Source organism: Ursus maritimus, unplaced genomic scaffold (assembly GCF_017311325.1).
Source record: "Ursus maritimus isolate PB19 unplaced genomic scaffold, ASM1731132v1 scaffold_24, whole genome shotgun sequence".
In the NCBI taxonomy this organism is placed as follows: domain Eukaryota; kingdom Metazoa; phylum Chordata; class Mammalia; order Carnivora; family Ursidae; genus Ursus; species Ursus maritimus.
Window position 1 is genome coordinate 31,886,625 of NW_024424897.1, and position 25,360 is coordinate 31,911,984.

At 48.5% G+C, this 25,360-nt stretch overlaps 1 protein-coding gene across 1 annotated transcript; it reads right to left on the bottom strand.

The window, feature by feature from the left end:
• Positions 1 to 43: 43 nt before the first annotated feature.
• Positions 44 to 20,391, bottom strand: MTMR4 (myotubularin related protein 4). Its single transcript, XM_040640899.1, has 18 exons — positions 20,164 to 20,391; positions 18,695 to 18,784; positions 18,225 to 18,341; positions 17,608 to 17,690; positions 15,672 to 15,832; positions 15,459 to 15,555; positions 15,165 to 15,278; positions 14,102 to 14,298; positions 13,746 to 13,874; positions 13,194 to 13,305; positions 12,530 to 12,725; positions 12,112 to 12,297; positions 11,854 to 12,024; positions 11,558 to 11,712; positions 4,743 to 6,141; positions 2,868 to 2,978; positions 2,547 to 2,635; positions 44 to 2,325 (listed from the first exon to the last, which is right to left on the bottom strand). Exons 1-18 carry the CDS (start codon positions 20,206 to 20,208, stop codon positions 2,148 to 2,150), a joined length of 3,630 nt encoding a protein of 1,209 aa, XP_040496833.1. The 5' UTR covers positions 20,209 to 20,391; the 3' UTR covers positions 44 to 2,147.
• Between the last annotated feature and the right edge of the window lie 4,969 nt (positions 20,392 to 25,360).

Consider the following 25,360-nt stretch of genomic DNA (forward strand, 5'->3'; position numbering starts at 1 on the left):
TTTCTTAGAAATTAAAATGAATAAAAAGACCCAACAAAGCAGCACTAATATAGAGATTTTATTTAAATTGTATTGAGTTTTTACAGCACATTGCATGTTTGTCACAACGCAACTGCACAGTTTGGATTTTTGGCCACATCATGTCACTTACACCCACAAGAGCTCTGAAAGGAGTATTTGATGAATACATCTGAGCTGAGAGCCCAGAGTCTCTCTCCAAGGCCATGCAGTATGTTCACTGATGGGACAGTCCCTTAAAACAGCCACACAAAAGTAGACAGATACAGTCTCCTCCAATGTTACCAATCTTACTCCCCCTGAAAATGGGCAGAGTGAAGTGCAATGAAAGTCAGGTTAATTAAAAAGCCACTCGCAACTGGCAGTAAATTTTAATGATTGAGAAAATGCTTAGGAGAATTTTACATATCAGAGATGAGGAATAGTTTGTTACTTTTTCAATGATCTCAGGAATTTCCCAGACACAAATCTCCATTATTCAACTCCATTTAAACGAGAAAAAAGTTCTGCTAGGCTGACCTAAATACGCCAAAACTTTTTAGGTTACATCCATGACAAGTATAAAAGCACAGACGCTTCTCTGTAGGACTAAAGAAAAGGTCAGGACAAATAACAATTCTTGTTCTAAATGCAGATCCTAGTTATTTTCAAATGAAAATTTTATTTCTAGGAAGCAACATGAAAGTAGCAGCTAGACAGACAGCTACCATAGTTTTAAAACAGGATAAGCCTAAGTGTAATTCACCTTTTATACACCAATGGATTAAGGAAAATGTATAAAGGAAATACTAGTGGTTTCATTATAGGTCAAGGAGACTATATCTGTCCCAACCACAGTACATGGCTATGTCACTGTATCTTTTGGTTAAGTGCCACTGGTACATATTAAGATGAAACAAAACAAAAACAAAAACAAAAAAATAACCAATGTTTGGTCCAAATGGACACATTTTCTCTCCCAATTTTGGTATCAAGGCTTTATTTTCTTCTGTTTGGGTTCCATTGTTAAGTGCACAGAAATAGACAGCAGCATTTGTACTGAAACCCTCACATACCAAACAGCATATTCTAGGAGGTAAAAACCAAATGCTAAATTCTACCCTCAAGGTGTCAAGTGTTCAGGATAAGAAGCAGTGTGACCCAGAGGAGGCAGCAGCCAAGGGAAAGACAACATGAGGGAAGTGGGCAATGGAACAACAACAAAAAAAAAACCATTGTTTTATTTTCATGCCAGGAGAGGATCAAGGTGTAACTCCTGTGTTAGCACCAGGACAACTAGGAAAAGTCAGGCGCAAAGGGCAGGGCACAATCAGCAAATATTTGACAAGGATCATTTCTGCTTTTCCCTTCTCATTCTTCACAGTGCATACCTCAAGAGCTGCCACTGAGTAACAGAGACTACTGCCTTCACAGCTCAAAATAGCTGATTTTTGCCAGAACCGAACATCAGCAGAGTTTTCCTCTGCTCCCAAAAATGTCTCACTCCTTAGAACTGTCCCTCCAAGCTGAATATTCACTGATGCTGGCTGATGAGCCAAGTGAAAAATACAGCAAAACCTCCACTTGCTGAACCAGTCTTTAAACCAAACTCCACAGAAAGAACTACTGCAACTAGAGGGAGCGCCTCTAACGACTGAGCCTTCATGCACAGACACAGAGCACAGAGGAACAGGATATAGTTCATTTCAAATAGGATAGGAATTCCTATCTTATATACTAGAATCTGCTTTTTTCAAGGTGGAGGAGAGATGGATCTGTTTATCACTTGGAGTTTGGTTATACATATGCCTTTCTATTGCTGTTTGGGGCACATCATCAGGCAGTATCTATGAAATCATCATCTTGTGACCCCAGGAGAAAAGCGGGAGGCACCAACTCAACATTAAGCTTCCAGACTCTGGGTCTGGATCCAGGACCATTACCCCAAGGTGAGGCTCTCACCAGTAGAAGACCTCCTGCCAAATTGGAATTCCTCTGCTCCAGTCTCATGGTACCAAGGAGGATTTCTCAAGACGGTATCTTTGAGCTCTGTGATTTCATGAGCCATACCAAGGAACCTTCAAAACTACACCTGAAGCAGATCCTCCCTTCAAACCTGCTAAAATTGGACAGGTCATCTCCTCTGGCATTCAGCTGGAAGCTGTAGCAATGGGTTTCTTCAGATGTTGGCTCATGAGTTCCCTGGCACGAGATACTTGGATGTGTTCGTAACACGAGTTACAGACGAGAACTGGGTCATAGAGTTGTTGATCAGGAATGGGCAACTTCAGGTGGCAGCAGGTAGCACAAAACACATTCCCACAATTTCTGCCAAAGCACAAAGAGGGTAGAGTTCATCAGAAATGCCCATATACCGAGAACGAATGATACTCGAAAAGGCCTTACATGAGTAAATAAAGAGAAAAGTTGGCCGAAAACAAAAAATCGTCCCTATAAAGATATCTCCGTTTTCAGATTAACTCAATTTAGCTCACATATATGTATGTCACTGCTTTATGAGCCATACAGAATCCTACAGAACATCTTACCTGCAATGGTGTCTTCGTTTGGCTAACCAGAATTCACAGTCACAGTTATAGCAATGTGATGCCATATGGTCTGGAACCCAGCGAGTCACCTAACAGAAGGCACAAGGAAAAATTCCAGGTCCTTGTCAACCAACTGGAAGAGCAAGACTGCAACAAGGAAAGCATCTCAGGAGAAAACAACCAGGTCTGTCTTTATGGTTGGCCACTACTTGCCTAAAAAGACAATCATCTAGGAGAAAGCTCCGTCTATAGCACGTCACTCTTCTCTGAGACATATGAGAACTCAGTGCCTCTCGTAAGTATGCGTTTGCCTGCACATACCTCAGTCTCTTTCTTATCAACAGGTTCCCAGCTTGCTTCTGAAAGGCAGTCCTCACTGTGATCAGAGCCAAAATCTTCTATATCACTGCCATCTGACTCCTTCAAACATGTCTGAAGAAAAGGCAAAGATATCAATGTCCACGATCACTGGCCTTTACTGTTTACTATGCATCAGGTACTACTCTAAGTACATTACACGCATGAACTTCCTTAATCCCTCCCAAGAAGCTTATGATGTATATTATTATTATTATAAATAAGGAAACTAAGCATTAAGAAAGTCAAGAGACAGTAAGTAGTAAACTGGAATTTAAACCTAGTACAGTTGACCCTTGAACAACACAGGTTTGAATTGCATGGGTCCACTTGTATGCAGATATTTTTCAAGAAATACAGTACAGTACTATGTATTTTTTCCTTCTTATGATCTTAGTAACATTTTCTTTTCTTTTCTCCAGCTTGCTTTACTGTAAGAACACAGCATACAATATATCTAACATACAAAATGTATGTTAATTGACTTTATATTATCAGTAATGCTTCTGGTCAACAGGAGGCTATTAGTAGTTAAGTTTTGAGGACTCAAAAGTTACATGTGGATTTTTGACTACATGAGAGGTTGGCACCCAAACCCCTGCATTGTTCAAGGGTCAACTGTACTTTGGCTTCAGACCCATGTTTTTAACCAACATGCTTTATCACAGCATGGAAATATTTCTCATTATATTCTACACCAGGGGCTCACAAACTATGGCCCATAGGCCAAATCTAGCCCACTGCCTGTTTTTGTAAATCAAGTTTTATTGGAAGACTCATTTATTTACGTATTGTCTACGGCTGTTTTTGTGCTGTAACAGCAGAGTCGAACAGGTGGGACACAGACTGTATGTCCCACGAAGTCTAAAGTATATAACATATGGCCCTTTATCAAGAAAGTTTGCTGACTCCTGTTTTAAATCATCACCCTGAATAGTAAGAAGTTATTAGCCCTGAACATCCCATCCCAGCAAGCAGGCAACAGGCCAGTGGGAATGTCTTAACAGAAGGGAAGTGCCTGTGTTCGTGACAGGATACTGTAGCCAAGGAGCTGACTCCTAAAAGCTCCCCAAGAACTGTGCCCAAACCGGAGGGCTCCCAACAGCAAAGCCTAGACAGTTCTCATCATCTCTCACTTGGATTACTCCAAAACATCTTAACCAGACTCCCAACCTGGGTTTCAACTGCCTCATCCACTTGACACACCATCGCTAGAGTAGTATTCTTAAAATACGGATCCGATCATGATAGTGGCCAAAAATTGTGCTGCCTTGAGGGTAGAACCCAAACAAGAAGGGATCTCGAGCTGACCTTTCCAATCCCTGTCTACTTCTCCAATATCAGCTCCCACCTCACTACCCAACTCCCTCCCTCATGGCCCCAGCACACCCGTACATGCATATACACATGCACACACACATATACAAACACACACACACACACACACCCTGCCCCTCTGTTCAAGCCATCCCATTGGAGTATTTATTGCCTTCATGCTTTTGAGAATGGTATTTCCTTTTCCCTGTCTACCTAGCCAGATATGACAAATTCTTCAGCACTCAGCTCAAACATTATCTTCTCAGGAAAGCCTTCGCTCTACCCCAGCCCCCAACACCTGATGCGTCCTTCCACGGTAACACTTAAGACCATCATTCTAGTCGTCTTATCTCTCCCAATACACTGTGAGCCCCTTTAGAGTGGAGACTATGTCCTTCATCCTACAGCCCAACCACCTAACACAGTGGCGCACAGCAAGTACCCAGTGAATAAATGTTGAATGGATGGAAGGCTAGATGGACAGAATAAACGAACAGATGGATAGCAGTGGTGAATACTCACGAAATCATCCTCATAGTCCATGGGGGGCTCTGCTGGAGGGGCACAGCAGTGACGGATATCCAGCCTCATCTGAAGCTCACGCACTTGTCGACGTAGCTGCTCCACCTCTTGCTTGTACCCTGCTTCGATTTGCCGTAATCTATGCTGGATCACATCCGTGGGAAAGGGGAGTCCATCATCATCCAGGTAGAGAGGAGGCACTGGAGAAGGGCAGCTCAGTGGAACAGGCTTTGTGCTGGAGACCTGCTTTGGATGACCGGACAGCCACATCCGGTTATTTTTTCCTCCTGGACCAGTACAGTGTCCGTTGGAATGACTAGAACAGACAGGTGACTTCATCCCTTCTCTCTGAGCCCACTGGCCCCCAAAGCAGGGCCCTGTTGCCCGCACCTGCTTGTTGCTTGACCTCTTGCTACAACAGCCATAGGAAAGCAGCCGCCGAGGGGTGGTCTCCCCACTTGGGAATGAAGTCACCGTCCCTTGGAAGCTGTCCCAGTTGGATCCTAAAAAAGAGAATTCACTGATCTGGCTCTGAGAAATTGGCTTTCGGGCCAATTCCAATGGCACTTTCCCAAAGCGAGGATTTTCCAATAACTGCCCATTCCTATGATTCCCTCTTTTGCCAGTGTATTCCTCCTTTTGAATCAGATCTGGCACAGAACTGGGCTGCTCCTGGTGGGAGATACTTGCCCCAGACCCCGGGGGATCTTGGCTGAGGAAGTCAGTGCTTGGCTCTGGAGGAATTTGGCAGGTAGCACTCGGTGGGTTGCAGAGGGTGCCCAGACTGTGATCTGGAGCACGTCTGGAGGGCACATCTAGCATGGAATCTAGCAGGGCCCGTTGGGGGACACCTGTAAGGGGGTCCTGGGAAAACTCAGGAAAATCACAAACTCCATTCCACTTGTTAGAAACAACTTCAGAGAGTGCACTGCCAGCTTCTTTTTCAGGACAAGGTTCAGGTGGCTCCTCCGTGCCATCTAAAGTCCTACTCAGCTCACTGTGGGCAGGAGGGTCTGGAGCTGGTGCCTTAGTCTCTTCCAGGACTTTGATCTCAGGATCAGAGATGTTGCTTTTCATCTCCTGGGGCACTGCAGCACTAAGCAGTTTGTAACTTGGAGAACAACTTCCGTGACTCTTGAAAGGTTTATTGCTCAAGTAGTCTTTCTGGCTGCTGGGCAGAGGGGAAGGAAGACCCATTTCTCCTATAGTCTGCTGAGGACCTCCTACCCCAGATTCCACGAAGGTCTCTGATTCCTCAGGATTGCTATGCCAGGGCTCCAGGCCTACTCTGGCCTCCTGACAGTGGTTATTGAGGTTCGGGTCACTGGATGTGCGAGTCAGGGGGCTGCTTGTGTCACAGGCAGAAAGCAGATCATCCATAGATCTGGTTTTAGGTAATCTGGAATAACAAACACAACGTCTCCAGGTCAGTAAATGGGAGCCACCTCCAATATATAGAATCAGACCATCAAAGCCAGAGTTCATAAGAAATAACATTTAAGATTACAAATAACCAATGTTCACTGCAACAAGTCTACTGTGCAAAACGTGAAGGACATGAACTCTGTCTTCCAGAACCCAAGATCTGTCCCCAGCTTTTATCAATCTTCACTCTCCACAATCTCCCTGGGCAATCTCAGCCACTCCCATGATTTCAATGCCTTCTATGTTGATGTCTTCTAAACCCACTCTGCCAGCCAGGACTATACCTGAGTCTCAAACCTAATGTCCAACTGCGTCCATCATATACGGTAAGACAGAAGACAATTTTGGAGCTAGATGATATTGATTCTGACACTGATTATGACCACATAATCACATATGACCACAATTAAGTTATTTAACCTTTCAGACATGTGCTTTCTTCCTCTATAAAATGACCATCATAAATTATACCTTATAGAGATGCTATGAGGATACAAAGTATAGGCAGCCAACAACAAACTTACGGACTACACTCACGACTTGTCATTTTTACTACTTTCCTTATTATAAATGCTCCCTTCATCACAGTAGAAACTTAGACAGCCTTTTACAACCACTTAGCAGCAGTGCGTGCCTTGGAGTCCTAAGTCACCATGGAGACTTCCCCAAGTATAAAGCACTCAAGAGTTCTAGAGGCATTCGTGCACACCAAATGGGTAACAGACATTTTCAAGAACATCTGATTTTTAACACATTTCAAAAGTCCTTACAGCAACGAAAGCTTCAGGGAAACTTGCCAGGAAACAGTGGAGACTTAACCAGACTCCTATTTTCAGATGCCTCAGTCAGTCCAGCCCATGCAGAAAAATTCCTCAAAGATTGACTTAAAATACGGCTGATTCTTTTTTAAGTGTTTGGTTTTTGAAACGTACTATGTTTTTTAAAGATTTTTATGTGTGATTTTACTTTTCTGATCAATCTTGATTTTGTTTTGTTTTGTGGTATAAAATTCCAGGAAGCCAATAGCAATGCTTATGATTACAGTCTTTGGGGTCCCATAGCCTGGGCTCAAATCCCAGCTTGGCGATTTTTTAACTATGCGAACTTAACTTCTCTAAGCCTCAGTTCCCTCATCTATCCGAGAAAGGTAATAGTACCTACCGCTTAAAGCCATGGTAAAGATTAAACAAAATAATCCATTTCAAAGCTCACTGCTTAGTACTTCCCATATTGTTCCACTTACTGTTTACTTGTTTATCTCCTGCTTTGAAAGTGCCTTGAGGGCAGCACTGTGTCTTATTTGAATCCCCAGCACCAGCCAATCAAACAATTTGAAAAATGAATCAATGAGCTTAAAACCTAACATCAAGTGTCCACTGCTAGGTACCAACTGAATGCAACAGACCATTGGGGTTCAATATTTGGTGTACATTAGGAGCTCCTACAGATCTTCCAGATACCCAGACAACCAGGCCCACCTAAGACCTATGAATGAGAATGGCCAAGAGTGAGAACCAGACACCTGTATTTTTAAAAAGTACCACAGCTAACTTTGTCTTTTTTTTTTTCCTTTTTTTGTTTTACTTTTTTATTATGGAAACTTCCAAACATACAAAAGTAGAAGAGTGTGAAGACCTCCCATGTACTCTTGACCCAAATTCAACAATATCAACAGTCTCCTATCTTCCACCGCTTATTCCTACCTGCACAAAAGATTTAATCAATAATGCTGGTTAAGGGGCACCTGGGTGAGTGAGTCAGTTAAGCTTCCAACTCTTGGTTTCGGCTCAGGTCATGACCTCAGGGTCCTGGGATCGAGCGAGCCCTGTGTTGGGATTCTCTCCCTATCCCTTTGCCCCTCCCCTTGCTCACACATGCATACTCTCTCTCTCTCTCTCAAATAAATAAATATAATATTTTATAATAATAGTAATAATAATGCTGGTAGAGACAATAGTGCCTGAGGAGATTAGAACAAAGACAACTCATCCTGCTAGGGTGGTCAAGGAAGGCTACACAGAGAGGGTAGGATTTGAGCTGGGAATAGCAGAATGTGTTGGACTTCAATGGCAAAAGAGAAAAGAGCGTAGGGCATTTTTGATCTAGGGAAAGGTAGAACCGAAGGTAAGTCAGGTCGGGTGTTAAAGCACTTTTTACTCGCGCACTACTTGGTCCTCCAAATCCCACTCTCCATCTCGAACGGCCTATAGCGTACCTTCTCTTTGCTAATTTTTCAATCCCAACCTGCCTGTCTCTCCTCCTCCTGCCCAAACTGACTCTTCTCAACTTCCCAGTGTCTTTGGGTTGGTACCAATATCCACCTATTTTCTAAGCTCAGAGACTCCTCTACTCTTCACTTCTACCCTCCCATTCAGTCACTCCATAGTCTGCTAATGACTTCCCTACAGTGTCTCTGACTTTAATCCTTTCTCTTTTCCAAACTCTTCTCTTCATATCTGAATTACCATAGTGTTGGCTGATCTCTGTGCTTCCAACTACCCACCTCACTGACTCATTCCCCAAAAATCACAATGACTTCCTACAATAACTTACTATTGACAACCGAATCTAAATAAATTCCTCAGGATACTGTTTAAAGCCCTGCATGAACTATCCTTTCTTTCTTTCTTTCTATTCCTCAAAATGGCCCCTTCCTAATGCCTGCCAGCTCTAGAGAGGTTCTACTTTGAACTATCTTTCATGTATCCAATTCCTTTGGACCCGTCTCCACTACCTTGTTACCAAGCTCACAACTCTCTTTATTCCATTCATTTGTTTGTTCATTTAAGCATTTACTAAAGCACCTATTATGTGCCAGGCCACGCTAAATGCTAGAGACACAAAAAAGCCAAGGCTCCTGCCTGGTCTTCCATGAAAACTTCTCTAAGTAAACAGTCATCAAATGACCCCTTTCTAACTTCTCATTTCTCCCAATAGCTTTGAACTACACACATTCTTATTTGCTTAGATGTTAACTTAGAACTGATCTCTAGTTGTCCTATGTCTGTCTTATAGCTTTTAAAAAGTATCTTAAATAGGATTAATATCGTCTATTTCTTTGGTACAGCCCACAAACCTGTACAGTACTAGGCAGCTAGTAGTTATTAAAGAAACATTGACTGAATTGAAAAATTAGATATTGGGGCACCTGGGTGGCTCAGTCAGTTAAGCATCCGACTTTGGCTCGGGTCATGATCTTGGGGTCCTGGGATCGAGCCCCACATGGGACTCCCTGCTCAGCAGGGAGTCTGCCTATCCCTCTGCCCCTCCCCCTGCTTGCGCTTGCTCTCTCCCTCTCAAATAAATAAATAAAATCTTTATTTTTTTAAGATTTTATTTATTTATTTGACAGCACAAGCAGGGGGAGAGGCAGAGGGAAAGGGAAAAGCAGGCTCCCCACTGAGCAGGGAGTCCCACACGGGTCTCGATCCCAGGATTCCGGGATCATGACCTGAGCCAAAGGCAGAAGCTTAACCAACTGAACCACCCAAGCACCCCAATAAATAAAATCTTTAGAAGATAGAAAGAAGAGATATTAGTTTAAGGCAGTGACTATTAAATGGGTGATAGAACTTATTCAGAATTTGATAATAAGTTCTGGGCCCTCTCCCTGGAAAAGTAGACCTATGAACCTATACCCAAATTCTGCGTAGTTTGGGGAAGGAAGAAAATCACAGAATTCCTGAAACCTGTCCATGGGCCCCTGACCATGGACTCAAAACCCTAAAACCAATAATTTAGGGGTTTTTTGTTTTCCTTTATAATATTCAACAAATAATTTAAGTTATATTTTAACTTTAAGAATCCTCCACCAATAAACAAAGATCAAAATTTGAAATGTACATATCCTTCGAACCCAACATTTTCATTTCTAGGAATTCATCTGGCAAAAATATTAGCACAAATGTAAAGATAACACATACAAGGTAATATTACTGAACTGTACACTTAAAAATAGTTCAGATGGTAAATATTACCCACAATTGTTTTAAAAAAACATACACATAGTTAAGAATGTTAATTAAAGCACTCCCAATAACAATTAAAAAAAACAAACAAACCAGAAATCACCTAAATGACCAATAGGAAAATGGTTATGTAAGTTACGCTACAATCTAATGTTGGACTGTTACATGCGTCGCTAAAGCACTAAAAGAGCTTTATATGTGCTTTAGAGGGGTGACAGCCTAATGCGACGTGGGAAGAACAACTTGCAGAACAGTAGGCAAAATATGATTCTGTTTTTGCATCTTAAAAATGTTTCTTTTTTTAAGTTATTTATTTATTTGAGAGAGAGAGCATGTATGCACATGGGAGGGAGGGGCAGAGGAAGAGGGAGACAGAGAATCTCAAGCAGACTCCCTGCTGAACACAGAGCCAAGTGCAGGGGTCGATCCCATGACTGATGCTGAAATCATGAACCTGAGCGGAAATCAAGAGTCGGAAGCTTAACCGTCTGAGCCACCCAAGTGCCCCAAGAAAGTTTCTACATGCAAGTCTGACAGTATGGCTACATCTATGTAGAAATAAACATCTGGAAGGACAGGCACCAAAGTGTTAGCAGTGGACGCCTTGGGGACACGGGTCTGAGAGGGAGGACTTTCATTTTCTACTTTTACATTGTTTGGCTTTTTTTTAAATAGGAACATGCATTATAATGTAACCAACATCCATTCTACTTTCCCCAAGTACTTACCCAGAAGATAACTTAATTTTTATGTCCGCCTTTAAATTTTGGCCTGTTTCTGAGGGAGAATGTGAAGGCCATCCCTCTTTTGGGAACCCACTGTCCTGAGAATCAGATGCTTCTGGAAGCTACTGCTGCATATAGCAAAGGTCATTGCTAAGATAGCAAGTGCCTCCATGTCTTCTATCAGTGAACATAAATCAAGACCATTCCCACAAACCTTCCTGAAATAGTCCTTTCTGTTCTGTTTTCCTCTCTCCTGCTTGACTATGTCACATAGGGTGAAAGCAGCTCCAGGAAAGAAGGGAACCAGTCTTATCTTAAGAGAGGACCTTGAAAACACACAGAGTGTACTTCAGGCTAGCTACAAGTTCTGGGCCAAGTTTCTTCTTCAACTGAGTCAAGAAGTTGCTTTTAGGGGCGCCTGGGTGGCTCAGTTATTAAGCATCTGACTCTTGACTTCTGCTCAGGTCATGGTCTCACGGTTGTGGGATCGAGCCCCACGTTGGGCTCCCTGCTTAGTGGGGAGTCTGCTTGAGAATCTCTCTCTCCCTCTGCCCCTCCCCCAATAAATAAATAAATCTTTACCCAAAAAAAAGTTGCTTTTAAATATCTTATAAAATAAGGAGAACATGAGGGGTGAGACAAAGCAATTGTTGCCTTCCTGGCAGAGAGAGGAGAGAGCAAGAAGGACTCTCCTTACCTGTCCAGAGAGCGGCCGGAAAACTCCTGGCTCTGAGCCACCGGGGAAAGGTAAAGATCCATGGTCTCCTCCCCAAGTGTACATGGAGACGATGCTGGCAAATAAACAGCCGTCCAGAGGTGCAGGGCCCGTACGTGACACACAGGATGCAGGACCTAGGGAAGCAGCCCCATACGAGTGTTTTGTGAGCTGTTCCAGGACCCTCTTCCTTCTCTCAACCCACATTCTCCCCACTTCTCAGCCTGTTCTCCCTGTAGGTCTCCAACAGCACCGACGGGACAAGGGTTGGGACTTACCATGTCGGACCCAGGTGTGTAGAGGAAGTTATGAAAGTTCTTATTGCCGGCTCGCAGGAGAGCCCACACAGAGCAGGTCCGCTTGTAGATGTTGCGCTTCTCTCGCTCACAGGGGTTGTTGGCCAGGAACGTGCCATAGAGGCAGGAGTACGTGTGCTGCACCAGTTTGACCTAGAAGGCCGAGAAAGTTTGCACCTGGGAGCCTCAGCCACCTTCCCCCCCCACCCCCCAACCCTGGTCACAGGCTTTAGGACTTACCAGGAATGCTTCATTAAACTCAAACAGGCAGGGGAACTGCTTGAGCAGCTGATGAACAGAATCGAGCCACTGGAGGAACACCGGGCATTGCTCATTTTGGTCCTCTGCATTCTCCTGGTGGCCGCAGCGATCTCCAAACTTGTGCCCAAAATCTAGCCAGTCAGACTCTACTAAAACTTGGAAGCCCTGCAGAAAAGAAAGTCCAAGCATAGGGCCCTTCTGGAAGGGCTAGTGTGCTACTCCCCAGGGGATGCCCGAAGCAGGGAGCTGGCAGCTTCAGAGAAGAGAACTGATCGTAGAAGGGGGCTCAAAGCCACCAACGTCCTCTACTGAAAGATCCCCCAGACAGATCCAGAGGGTCCAACACCTTCCCCACCCCCCTTTCCCCCAGTCTTTCCCACCCAACCCCACTCAGTACCTCCAGGGTCCTGTAATATGGGTCCAGTAGTATCTTGGCCAGGGCTACGATCTGCGGCGTCCGGTCCCAGCCGTCTGAGCAGTGCACCAACACGGGCCGGCCTTCCCGGTCCACGGTATTAGCCACAAGCACAGCGGCCTTGAGCATCACCGACAAGTGCTGCAGCCATTTGGTGCTCTCCAGGGCTGACAACCAGCTACACAAGAGCAGAAATCAAGTCTGTCACCAAGGGCGCCCACGGCCAGCCACACCGAATGAAGTCCCCAGTGAGGGCTGGAGCCAAGAGGTCCAGTCTGTGGCCTTTCTGCCAGGAGCTCTCTGGCAGGAAGGTAAAGAAGACAAGATCCGAGGCACACAAGAGACTCAGGACCAAGGGAGGAATGGGAAGCATCGCGTGCACATTTAGCCACCGTTCCCCAGCTCTCTGTGTGCTTTAAGTAGGACATCGGATCCAAACCAAAGGAACCCGGTGTACTGTGGCCGTTCCAAAGTGCTGGCTGAGGAGCAGAAGATGTGCTCCTGGAACTGGCCCACTGCACCAGGCCCTCGGGTCTCCTGCACCTCCACACTTCCCATCTCCCTAGCTCATCTTGTAAGAACTAGAAGAACTGAGTGAAGGTCAAGACGAGGGAGGACGGAACGGGGGCAGGCAGGGACCACCTACTTGCTGGGATCAGGCATCTGGCTACACACAGCCCGGAGGTACTGGAAGCTGTTCCGGATGGCATGGATGTTGGCCATTCCCATGAACACGACCTCACAGTTGGGGTAGTATTCTGTAGACATACAGACGAGGGTGGAGCATAAGAGCGTGTCCTAGAAACAGGCATCCAGAACAAGAGTAGTCTCCACGGACCAGGCTTCCCAGGCTGGGCGGACCACTCAGCTCTGGATACTCAGCTGCCATTTACTCACAGTAGAAATGAGGATATTAATGACAAATGACAGTCATGGTACTATAGTAATGACAGCATACAGTAAACTCTCAGTATACGGTAGCTGCTCTATGGCAGTAATTTTTATTATCATCCCCATTTTACAGATAAGACAATAAAATTTAGACGAAGCAAATGAGTCACAGCTAGTTAACTGGCAGAGACCTGATTCCAAGCCAAGTTTGTTTGGCTCTTTCCACTACACAAGCTGCCCCCAAGCCCCTCTCACCGAAGCCACCCAGAGCACAGACCGGCTACGGACGGCGGGGGAACAGCAGTACCTTCGCACTCACAGCCTCCACCCTTGGCTCGGTTGGCCACTGCTGCCGTGTAGGATCGAGCGTCCAGGATCAGCAGCTTCTGAGGGGCTGCTGTGCTCTCCACTCCAGAGCATGCAGTCAAGGAGGAATCTAAACACGCAGCAGGGAGAAGGCCCTGGGTCAGCCAGCCCAGCCTCACCCTACCCCGGGACACACTCTTCCAGCAGAGAACATACAACTGGAGACCCCTGCCCTCCCGCAGCCTCCCAAAGGGTGCTGTCAGCCTTCTTCCCATCCTCTCACAGGGGGCTCCCTGAAAGCCAATGAGGCCAAGGTGGGGGCTCTCCAGGGGATCAGCACCACCCGCAACACCTTACCGAAGTCCGTGTCACATGCCTCGCTGGCATCACTATTCCCAGTGCTGAGGGAGCCCCCAGTGGCCCTTGTCCCCGGGTCCAGGGCACAGGCTTTAGCGATGGACGTGACCAGGTACTCATCATCAGCATTGCGCCAGCCCCACCAGCTGATCTCCGGCTGGCTGCAGCGGGCAATTGCAGCCCCATTGCGTAGGTGTCTGACAAAATGGAAGAAACCATCATGCCCTTGCCGTTTGCAGCCCCCACCGACCCCCCAGGCCTACTACCAAGGCCCCAGGGAGCCAGACCAAGATCTCCAGAGCCAACAGGGGCCACCAGTTCACTCAGGCGACGCTATAAAAACAACCAAAAGCCCTTGACATATCTAGAGGGCTTTACAGTTTACAAAGCGCTGTCACACACATTTCTCAAATGCTGTGTTCCCAAGGTGACCTTGACTTCTTGAATCTGTACAGCACCTGCTCCAGGTACAGACACCCCCCCGGAGAACGAGCCTAAGCCCAGAGCGGAACAACTCCAAACCTCATAGCTACTATCTGTCTCACTCCATTTTAGCTACAATGTTCTAGTGCAGGGGAATCGGCAAGCTTTTTCAGTAAAGAAACAATAAATGTTCAGCTTCACATGTCACAGCCTGTCTCTGTCACACATTCTTCTTTCTTCTTGGTTTGTTCAAAAGAAAACAAATAAGCAATGCTTTAAAAATGCAAAAATGATTCAGAGCGCTGGGCCCTACATAAAACAGGCTGCAGGCTGGATTTGGTTCACTGGGCAATAGTTTACCAACCCCTGTTCTAATGCAACGATTTACACACACAACACTGTACACAGGTTAATGCAACATTTTATACACACACACACACATCCTCCAAAAACATAAAGTGAATGTATTCTCCAAAAGTCTGGTCTTTAAAAGAAAAAAGCTGAGGCAGTTTTTGACTGGAAATTATTTCATTAACTGCAGGGTGTCAATCCCCAGTCAACCAGGCAAAATCTCCACTTTTGACTCTTTCCTTACTGCATAAAAAGTGTCCTCCCTACTTCCTGTCCCCTACTGCCTCACCTATACACAACCACAGGGATCCGCTTCCAGGAGCGGAAGGAAGCCACATTCTCCAACTCTTTGTCTGTGATCCACACAGGAACCAGCAGCTTCTGGGGGTAACTGGGGCACAATCTGCAAAGAGACCAGATGGGGTCACCAAGGGAGATCTAAGACCTGTGATAACAAGATCCCCAGGGATGGCTTTGTGGGAAGAGAGACCAGGAGTCCTCCTCTCTCACAGAACTAGGGGCTTGGCCCAGCGACGTCTCAGTCTGGATTGGTATTTTGGTTCTCCACCCCCTGCCCTCTCACTTGTAGTTGCTGTTGATGTGGGAGACTCTCCAGACATTCTGCAGATCAAAGCCCATCCTCGTGAGCTCAGCCTCCTGCCGACATCGTATGTGCTCTCCTGCAACACAGCCCCCATGCCTGCCTGTCAGCATTCAAGTGCACCATGTCCGTGGGTGGAGGAGGGTTAAGAACCAAGAGATATGAAGTCTCCCAAATAAAACAGCCTGGTCTTACCTGGCTGACACAGGTGGGTGTGCTGGTCCTCCTCAGTCAGCCCCAGGCACCAGGCATGGTAGGCGAAGGCAAAGAGGTCTTCAGGCTTGGCAGGTCTCGCCGTGGCCCGGCTTAGCCGTGACAGCCACTCTTGGCACTGCTTGAAAGTGGAGAAGTGGCACCTGCCAGGCAAGAAGCCACAGAGTGAGACAAGACGCAGGTGTGCCTTGGGGCCATAAGGATCAAACATAAGGCCACAGGAAGGCTGTGGAGAGGGGAGGCTTTAAAGCGGGAGGTAAGGCATGGGGACCCTGGGGAGGACCAGGGATACTGGCCAACACCCAAGAGAACTTATCTTTGTGACAACTGTCTTCCCAGGAACTCTGGTCCTTGGGACACACTTATCCCTTTGAATGGGGCCCTACCATTTCTTGTATCTAAACTCCACCACATGTCCCTCAATGTCTGGTACTCCGTGTTCTCTCGTGACTCCTGCTGCAGGCAGGAAGTCCTGTTCACACCATTCCTGTCTCCTTGTTTGTTCACTTCCGCTTGATAATGCCTCCTCTCGGCCAAGCCACATTCTCCTGACACTTTGAAGACAGTTCCAATCCCCCCTCTTCTTTGAAGCCTTCCCAGCCCACTCCATTTTACAGACCCCTTCCTCTCTTAGTCTTAATACGCTTAGAGTATTAAACAGTAAGTTTTCCCATAGCATATTGCCACCGTTAAGTCTTCCTTCAGCAACTAGACCTCAACTCCCTGAAGGGAAGGCCACTGTGGATTCTCCTTCTGAATCCCTACAGACCTGAGCACCTGACAGGCTCTAAACCAGACGCTCTTTTAATGATCCTTGGAGTTGTTCCAGACTCCTCTTTCTCTCATATCCAATCTGTCAGCAAATCCTGCATCTTTCCCTCCAAAAATCTGAACGCTTCCCGCCATTTTGGCTACTGCCACCCTAGCCAGGCCACCATGCTCTCTCACTTGGCTAACTACAATAGCTTCTTAACTAGTCCCTCTGCTTGTGCCCTGGCCTTTGCACCTGACCCCCCCTTCCATCTATTCTCAATAGAGCAGCCAGAGCAATTCTATAAAACATTAATCAGATCATATCCCTCCTTTGCTCAAAACCCTGCAGTGGTTTCTCATTTCCCTCAAAGTAAAAGCTAGTCAGTGTGATACTTTGATAGCCCCCCCTTACCTCTCAGATCTTATATCCCATTACCCTCACCCACATGCACTCCACTCCAGCTACACTAGCCTCCTTGCTATTCTTCCAATATGCCAAGGTACAATACCCATCTCAGGGCCTTTGCACTCACTGTTCTGTCTGGCACCCTCTTCACTCAAATATCCACATGGTCACTTTCTTCAGGTCTTGACTCAAACGTCACCTTTTCAATGCAACCTTCTCTGATCCTATTGTTTGGAGCTACGACCTTTACCCCCATAGCACTCCATATCCCCTTTCCCTGCTTTAGTTTTCACCTTTACATTTACTATCATTTAACATATTTTACTCATTATTTACTGCTGGTAACTACCCATTGGAATATAAGCTGCATGAGGGCAGGAAGTTCTTTCTACTAGTTCCCTGCTATATCCCCAATGCCTATACCAGTCTGCCATAGAGGGCTCAATAAATGTATAAGTGAATTAATAAATGAACCCATAATCATGCAAGTGCTGTATGCCAATCCTAGGCACCTTCACATTCGCTACCCTCCTTAATCCCTATGACAATTCTATAAGCCATGCACTAACCCCATTTTTTCAGATCAAGATACTGTGGGTCAGGAAACTGACCTCCTAACCGAGACAGGGTTTCTACCTTTTCCTCCACATGGGCAAAGTGAGGCAGTATTTTTCCTTCTTGCTTCAGAGAAACCCTGCATCACAGAGGACTGGGCAAGACTAGGGCCAAAGGACCTGAGTGGAGCCCCACTGTTCTCACCTCACCACTTTGGAGTCCTTGCAGGCAATGTGCAACTGGAACATATCACGGCTCTCCACACTGTCAATCATCCGGAGGGGGACCTTTAGAGGAAGGGCAAACTGAAGCTCAGATCCCCACTCTCATCACTCCTCATGCCCACCCCGGCCTAGAGGCTGATATCCATACAAGGAAGGAAGCTGACATTTACTGAGGGCCAGTTAAGTGCCTGGGAACTGTGTGGGGTCCTCTACATATGTGACCTTAAAGAATAATCACGAGAACCCTGTAAGGCAGATATTTTCACACCAGATTATTCGGGAGGAAATTGAGCCTCAATTCGGTGGCTTAACTAAGGCCACACAGTTGGTAAGCGGCACTTGTCCCCAAAATGCGACTGTGCCCCTGAGAAGGGTCAGCAACAGAGTAAGGGAAAGAGAAAAGAGAGGAAGGAAGAATAAGACAGAGGCAGAAAGACAGACCCACAGCCAGAAGAATAAAGCAGGAAAACAAAAAATTAGCAAAAGAAGGGAACCCCAACTTTTTGGAGACATGATCAAGTCCAGCACTGGAGCAATTCCACCTTGAACCAGGCAGGGATTCTGCCTTGGGTGTGGGAGAACAAGACAGGAACTCACGTTGATGACAGAATCTTTGAACTTGATATGTAGCCGGTAGTTGGAGATGGCAATGAGGGCATCGGCTGCCCGGCCCAGGAACTCCACTCCCTCACCCTGCAGCACTGTAAAGGGCACCTGTCGGGGGGGCAGAGGAACCTTCAGTCCAGAAGTGAGTCACCCCTTCATACTCCTCCCCAAACCTGACCTGTGGGATCGCCTCTGGAAAAGCTGGGCCAAGGCAAAACAGAAGAGTCCTCTCCACGGTAACATCACCAGGCAACAGCTGTACAGGAAAGCTGCCTTTCCTTCCCTGGGGCCAAAGGCTCCTTAACGCAAAGACAGATTCCCCTCCCTCTAGAGACCCGGAAACAGGAAGCCAAAGCCCCAGTACTAGATCTCCTTGGAGATGTTTTTGGGGGGAGGGAAGGAAAGGTGTTTTTAATTGGGCAGAACGCTCCACCCACCCTGGGCCCCCAACTCCTCCTTACCTGCAGATTCTCCTCCTCTTTCACTAGTTCCTTGGGGGGGAACAGATCCTTGGCTTGGATGTACTCCAGGCTGGGGGGCCCCTCCTCACCCTGTGGGGAAGGCCTCAGCCCTAAGTCACCAGGCTCCACTCGGCCCATCAGACCTCATTCTGCTCCCCTCCCCTCAATAAACCTGCACACACCCCATACACACTTATAAAGGTTTGGTCACCTGAGGACGGAAAAGAGGCCTGGCTTGGTGGGAGGGGTGAGGTGGAGAGGGTACTCAAGCCTATTCAGCCTAAGGGAAGAGTAAGGTCCAAAGAGGAACTGGGAATCTGCGCTCCTCGAAGAGCAGCAGACCGAATAGAACCAAAATTTCCCAAATGGAAGAAGAGAGAAAACTAAGAAAGACAGAAAACAATGTGAAGGTAAGACAGAAGTGGGAATGGGAAGTGCTGCCCTAAGAAAAAGGAACCAGGTGTGGCAGCTGGTTACAGAGACAGGAGGGAAAGCAGGCACCTAAGGCCACAGACACTTCAATCTGGTAGGTGAAGGAGACAAAGAGGAGTGGGTTGGGGGATTCAGTCCCATGCCTCTAGAGGGCCTTCATGGATGCTTTCAAAAGCAGGATGTGTTTTGGAGCTGAGCTTATCTTCCAATTAGGCCCACACTGCTAAAGAGCCCCCATCACCTACCAAGCAACCTGCCCTGCCCGCTGATCAGAGGGGAATTCCTAAGGAATACCCACAGCAAGCAGAAGTAACTCCTCTTCCCACCACCAGGGAGGGGTGAAGAGGGGATCCACGGGTCTGGGAGAAACCAGAAGACCCAAGGAAGGCCAGGGGAGAGGGGGGGTAAGGAGGGGAGGGGTGGGAACATCTGAGAGGACAGATGGGGAAAGCTGGGAAGGAGAATTAAGCCAGAGGGGGGAGGAGGGGAGGATTGGGAATGATGCAGAGGTACGGAGCCCTGCAGAGGCAGGGAAGATGGAGAAGAGAGGCTGTCTGGGGGACAGTCAAGGAGAAAAGACTGGCGTGTCAGGTGAGGTATGGAGTGGTGGAAGGGGGAGGGGACTGGAGCCAGGGAAACAGCTCAGACATCCTGTGCTCCCCAAATGGCCCCTAACATCCCAGACCAGCCACATTCCACATCCCCAGGCAAGGATGCTGCGGGTGGGACCAAGATGGAGAGGCGGAGGTAAAGGGATGTACCCCTGCAGGGTGGGGCCTGGAGATCTGCAGTCAAGGGCAGTGGCTGCGGGGCCAAGATGGGTCACAGAATTTCCACCCCCCGGCTTTCCATAATCTCCGGCACCAGAAGATGAAAGCAAGTCCAAGAAAGAAAAGGGAACCCCCCCCTCCCCTGCCAGGGGCCTCAGGAAGGGGGATGGGCTAAAATTCGGAATCGCAAGGGCTGGTCCTGGGCGGGGCTGCGGGTGCAGCAAGCACTGGGACCCCCAGGCCCCCGCAGACCAGGCCAACACTTACGAAGCAGCTGAGCATGGAGCAGGAGACACGGGCGGTCAGGCTCATGGTCGCGGGCGGTCTGGGCCAGCGCACATGTCCCCGGAGCTGCTGCGCTGCCCGCCAGTGCCAGGCGCCCGCCGCATCCCGGCTGCGGGGCCCGCCAGGTGCAGCCGCGGCGACCAGGAGGTTAGCGCTCTGGCGGCGGGGCCTCGGCGCGGCTCCCGCGCGCCTCTCCCCTCCTCTCCACAATGGAGCGAGCCCGGCTCCGCCCTCCGGCACGAGCGCGGAAGGGAGGGGAGCCAGACGACGGGAGCGCCCCGGGCCGGGAGAGGAGGGGGGTGTGGATCCTCACGGCCCCGCCCACCGCTCCAGGCTCCTCCCTCCTCGCGGCCCCTAGGCCTTGCGCGAGGGCGTCCTCAGGGGACATCTGGGGGCTTTCGCAGTCTGGGCTGCGGGACTGCCCCCAGACCGCGTGAGAGCGTAAAGCAAGCCCTCCTACATCTTTTCATTTCCCATATTCGCAGGTGAGCCAGCCCACACCCCTCTCTTCACACACTGTCCCCATGCCCTCCCCATTCTGAGTTCCCCCAGTGCCCGTCCTGAATTCCCAAGATAAAGCTCACCTACAGTTTCAAGACTACCACCCACCATACTCCTGACCACCAATGTCCTCCAATCCTGTGACGTCACTAAATCCCACTCCCTTTTTTGCCCCTTAGAACAGACCCTGGTCTATGCCAGGTTGGTCACTCCACACTCCTGAAAGGGAAGTTCTGTAAGTGTTTTATTTCATGACCCCTGCCCAACCCTACTCCTCCAGCTCCATCTCTCCCTTGTTTCACATCCTCTGACATCTGGATAAGAAAGTCCTTCTTGGAGAAAAATTTTTTAGGCTGGGAAAGAGAAGACTGGAACTACGAACCACAAAAGCTATGCAAAAACAAAACTTGATACCCAAGAGTAGGGTATGGAGGGAGTTGGTTAGAAGGCCAAGGAATAAAGAGCAGTCAGGCTCAAAGTGTCACCAAGAGTCACAGAAGGAGCTGGTCAGAACCCCACACTTACTGTGCCTGGTAACTTTCAGAAACCAGAGCTTTGGTTTTGCTGGGGGGGGGAGGGCGGGGGGGAGGGGAATAAGAGAAAACCTGACATTGTATTAAGCATCTATGATGAGCCAGACAGGTTTCAAACATTATCTCACTAAAAACTTTCAACTCACCAAGAATTAACCTGTTTTGCTGGTGAGAGGTCAGGCTTAGAAAGAAAATATGCGAGTTACCTAAGCTATTTAAGTGGTGGTGCTAGGCTAACTCTGAAGTCCATGGTCTTTTGGGAGAGTCACAGAAGAAAAAAAGGAAGGGGGCTATCAGTTGGTGGGGACCAAGACCAGCAGGCTTTCTAGGAAGACACCAGAATCACATACCCACATGCCTATGGAGGGAAGGAGAGAGTCCTCTCACCAACTGAATTCCTTAACCTGCACAGGGAACGCCTGAAGAAACTGAAAAGATACAGCCAGAGCAAGGACCCAGTATGGGCCAGGGTCTGCAACTCTCCACTCTCTTTTCATCTCACTGCTTCCGCCTCCTAGTTCTTGGGGGTTAGGTAAGGGGTTCCCTGAACGTGAGGTGAGAGAAGGGCATTTACAGTTAATGGAAGGTATACAGGATCATTATCACTCCCACCCCTGTGCAACCCAGTGATATTCTGGGCCCCTTGAGGCTGCTATCCTACTATATATCCAGTCAGCTATTGAGTGCAGTAGATTAAAAGACAGCAGCATCTTAGAGCTGGAGAAGCCCCACCGTTTTGGTGGAGTCACTCCTAATTCAGCACCCACAATATTCAAGCGGCCCACTAGGAAGTGCAAGGATCTTGAAATAAAGGAGGCCTGGTTTTTCAGACCAGAACAGAGAGCTTCAACCAGGGCCCCAAGAAAAGCAAGAGAAGGGCCATTATGAAAGGCTAAGAGAGCCAGTGGTAGCATAGGGAAGGTATGGCATACATAGCATGTGCGGGAAAAGACTTCTAGAGGCTTCCTGTCCCAGTGCTGTATATTGGCAGATGTTTTGCAATCTAAAGAAACCCTAATTTATTTCCAGGAGAGATGAACCTTTTAGAGGCTGAACAGAGTAGCATGGAGCTCAAGGTCCAGGAGGGGCAGAGCAGCTTCACAGAGAAAGACAGGAGGATTACAGGAAACACAATGGTCTGAGGAAAGAGAGAATACTCACCATTCTACTGTGGTGAGGGTCCTGGCTGCCTGCTTCTTACTGTAAAAAGACAGAAATGTAAGATTAAAGAGCACCATTAACATTACCTTAGAATCAGCCAATGCCACACATCCAATCCTAACATCTACAGCGAATTTCACAGAGAATCCAGCCTCTCCACAAAGTCCCCGTGCTAGACAGAGGCGATGTGAGCTACGTGGGGAGAAAGCAACAAGTGATTCTGCAGGGCATGGAGTCGGCCACAACGTTCTGGAGCAGGAGTGAGTGTCATCCAAGATTATTCGGCAGAACTCAAAGAGTCCTGATTCCCAGACCAGAAAGAGAAGAACGCTCCAAACACGTTCTTTTGGGGAAAGCAAAAGAACTGCCAACTCTGAAAAGAGAGACTGCCCAACCAGGACTTACTTCTGGCCCTGGAGGGACATGAATCCACAGGAACTCTCTGCAGCCTCTAAATCTGGGAATAGCACACAACTGACCTGTTTACTGGGGGCAGAGTCCAGAGCAGAGGACAAGAGGGAGGGGACCACAACCTGTGAGCAGAATGCCTTCTGGCAGCAAGACTGAATAGGTCCTGCTGAAANTATCTGACGCCAAGTGGGGTGCAGGTTTGTGGGAGGAGGCCACACAACAGGGACAAAATCAGGCCAGCCCGGGCCTCAGAGTCAGTACCTGTCAAATGGGCCCAAGAAACAGAAATTCAGGATGGGCTTCCTTGGCCCACTTAGGGAGCCAGGCCCAGGTTTTACTGACACTTTCCTTCATGCCTGCTATCCGAGCTCAGGAGCAGTCCAGCAGTACCCTGCGGAAGGCTGCAGGAATAAAAGCCTTCATCTGTGGTCCTACCCGCCTCCCTGATCACAGCCCACCCTTCCTCACGGGGGAGCCAGCAAGAAGCAAGCCAGAGGTGCTGCCTCACCGCCCACTGGCACGCAGCCTCAGGGAAATGGAGGGAGGGAGAGGAAAAGGACCAGGCCTGGGATGCCCAGGGCTCCCGGACCAAGGGGATCTGGCCCCCGGGGGAGGGGGGGCGGGCCAGGCTGGCAGAAGAGCCCAGGTGTCCAGGTTCTAGAGGCGGAGCCTAAAGATTCGGAGGCGGGGCCCCGAATGACAGAGGGCGGGGCCCATGAAAGCCGGAGGGATTGGGGCGGGGCGGGGCAAGACGCGGTCGTTGCGGTTCCCAGACTGGCAGTGCACGGGGCACGGTGACTCACCCAGGCGGCGTCCGCCCGACCCTCCGAGGCCGCGCTCTCACCACTTCCGTCTCCCCCAGCTGCCGAGGCCGCGCAGCTTCGACCCCACCACGGTGCCTCTTTCCCCAACCAATCGTATCTCCGGTCTGTGCCCGCCCTGACCAATAGCCACACCAAGCCCCGCCCTGCCCCCCACCACGCAGCCGCCGCCCTCACTCTTCACTCCGCTCATTGGTCAAGTAGGGCAGACGCCCTCCCAGCCTTTAGCCTATCGAGTGCCGGAAGACAAGACAGTACCTGGAGGGAGGAGGCACGGCCCCGGAGAGGAGGCTCGGCCAATGGGAAATCACAGCGCGTCCCAGCACCAGCCAATGAGAGAGCAGTAAAAGGGGGGTGGCTAGATGAAGCTCCAGGGGCCGGAAGTGGGGGTGGCTGTCGCCTACTGGTAGCGCAACCGGAGGCGGAGCCTTGTGGGGGCACAGGCCTTACAGCCACTTCCGGCGACGACCACGCCTTGGGTGTAGTTCTCAAATAGATCCCGTTGGCGCCTCAGTTTATCGATTTCCAGTTTTGGTTTCGCTGCGTTCATGTCGTCCCAAACCCGGAAAGGGAGGAAAGACCCCGCAAGCTAAGAGAGGAGGAAGGCCTGGGCGCGAGGTTCTGTCTTCGGTCTTCTCCGACTGGAGGCGGGAGGGTTTCCTCTCTTCTGCGTGGTGAAGGGTTCCTCCGACCCTTACTTCGCATCAGCGAACCGACCCTGCCGTCCTTCAGCACCTGCATGGTGCCGTCAGTCCCGAGTAAAGATCTCTCACTTGAGAGAGATGAAATCTGGATCTCAGATTGCCACTAGCTAGCGGCGACCTCCTGGTCTGTAAAGAGAGTGGGAACAGGACTCACCCAGCTCTTTGCTCCTCCCTTTCTCTCTCCCCTCTGGGGAGCAGGAGCAGGCAGCATGGCGGAGGGTGGCCGCTGGAGGTCGCCGTGGCCATGCGGTACCACCAACCCGGCAGAAATAGAGAACCACTGATTCAGACTCTCAACCGGTAGCTTCTCTTTAATGGTTGGCCTGAATGCTTTAAATACCAGGCCCCGAGGCCAAAATGTCTTCACTTGTCTCTGTTTACAGAACATTGGAACTTTTACTACAGCTGGTAAATTCCAGCAAAACCGGAATCTTGCCCGTGTTCACTGCTTTAACTCCAGGGTCTAGAACAGCGTCTGCAACTTAACAGATGCTTAATATTTGTTACACGAATATTGAACTCTTCCAGGACGATTGTACTTTACTCATTCCCAGCACTTACTATAGTGTCTGATGATCACAAGGGTTTCAGTATTTGTTCAGGCTTCCTAGAGTGCTGAGCTTAATTCTGTATATCCCTTTCCCCAAATCAGGGGAAATAGAAAGTCAGGAGGCTGCATGCTGATACCATGTTTTCCCAAGAGCAGATATCAGATCCAAAGCTTCTATAGAACTGAAAATACCGTATGTGGAAAAGATGGAGAGAGGATCAGGCCCCAGTTAGAGAGGCGGGATAGATGTGGTCAGAACAACAGGCCCCAGATAATAGAGGCGGGATAGATGTGGTCAGTACGATGGAGAGGCCAGGTTGGGTTCTAGGCAGAGACTGAACCCTGTCATAAGAGAGGAAAGTTTCCCCAACTCCCCCTTTCCTACTAAAAGCCGGAAACCAGCACCCTCCTTCAGCACCCTTTCGAAGGTGGATCCTAGGATCTTCTTGGTCTCCAGAAGGTAGTAAACATACAGACAGCGACACCAGAAGGCAGCTA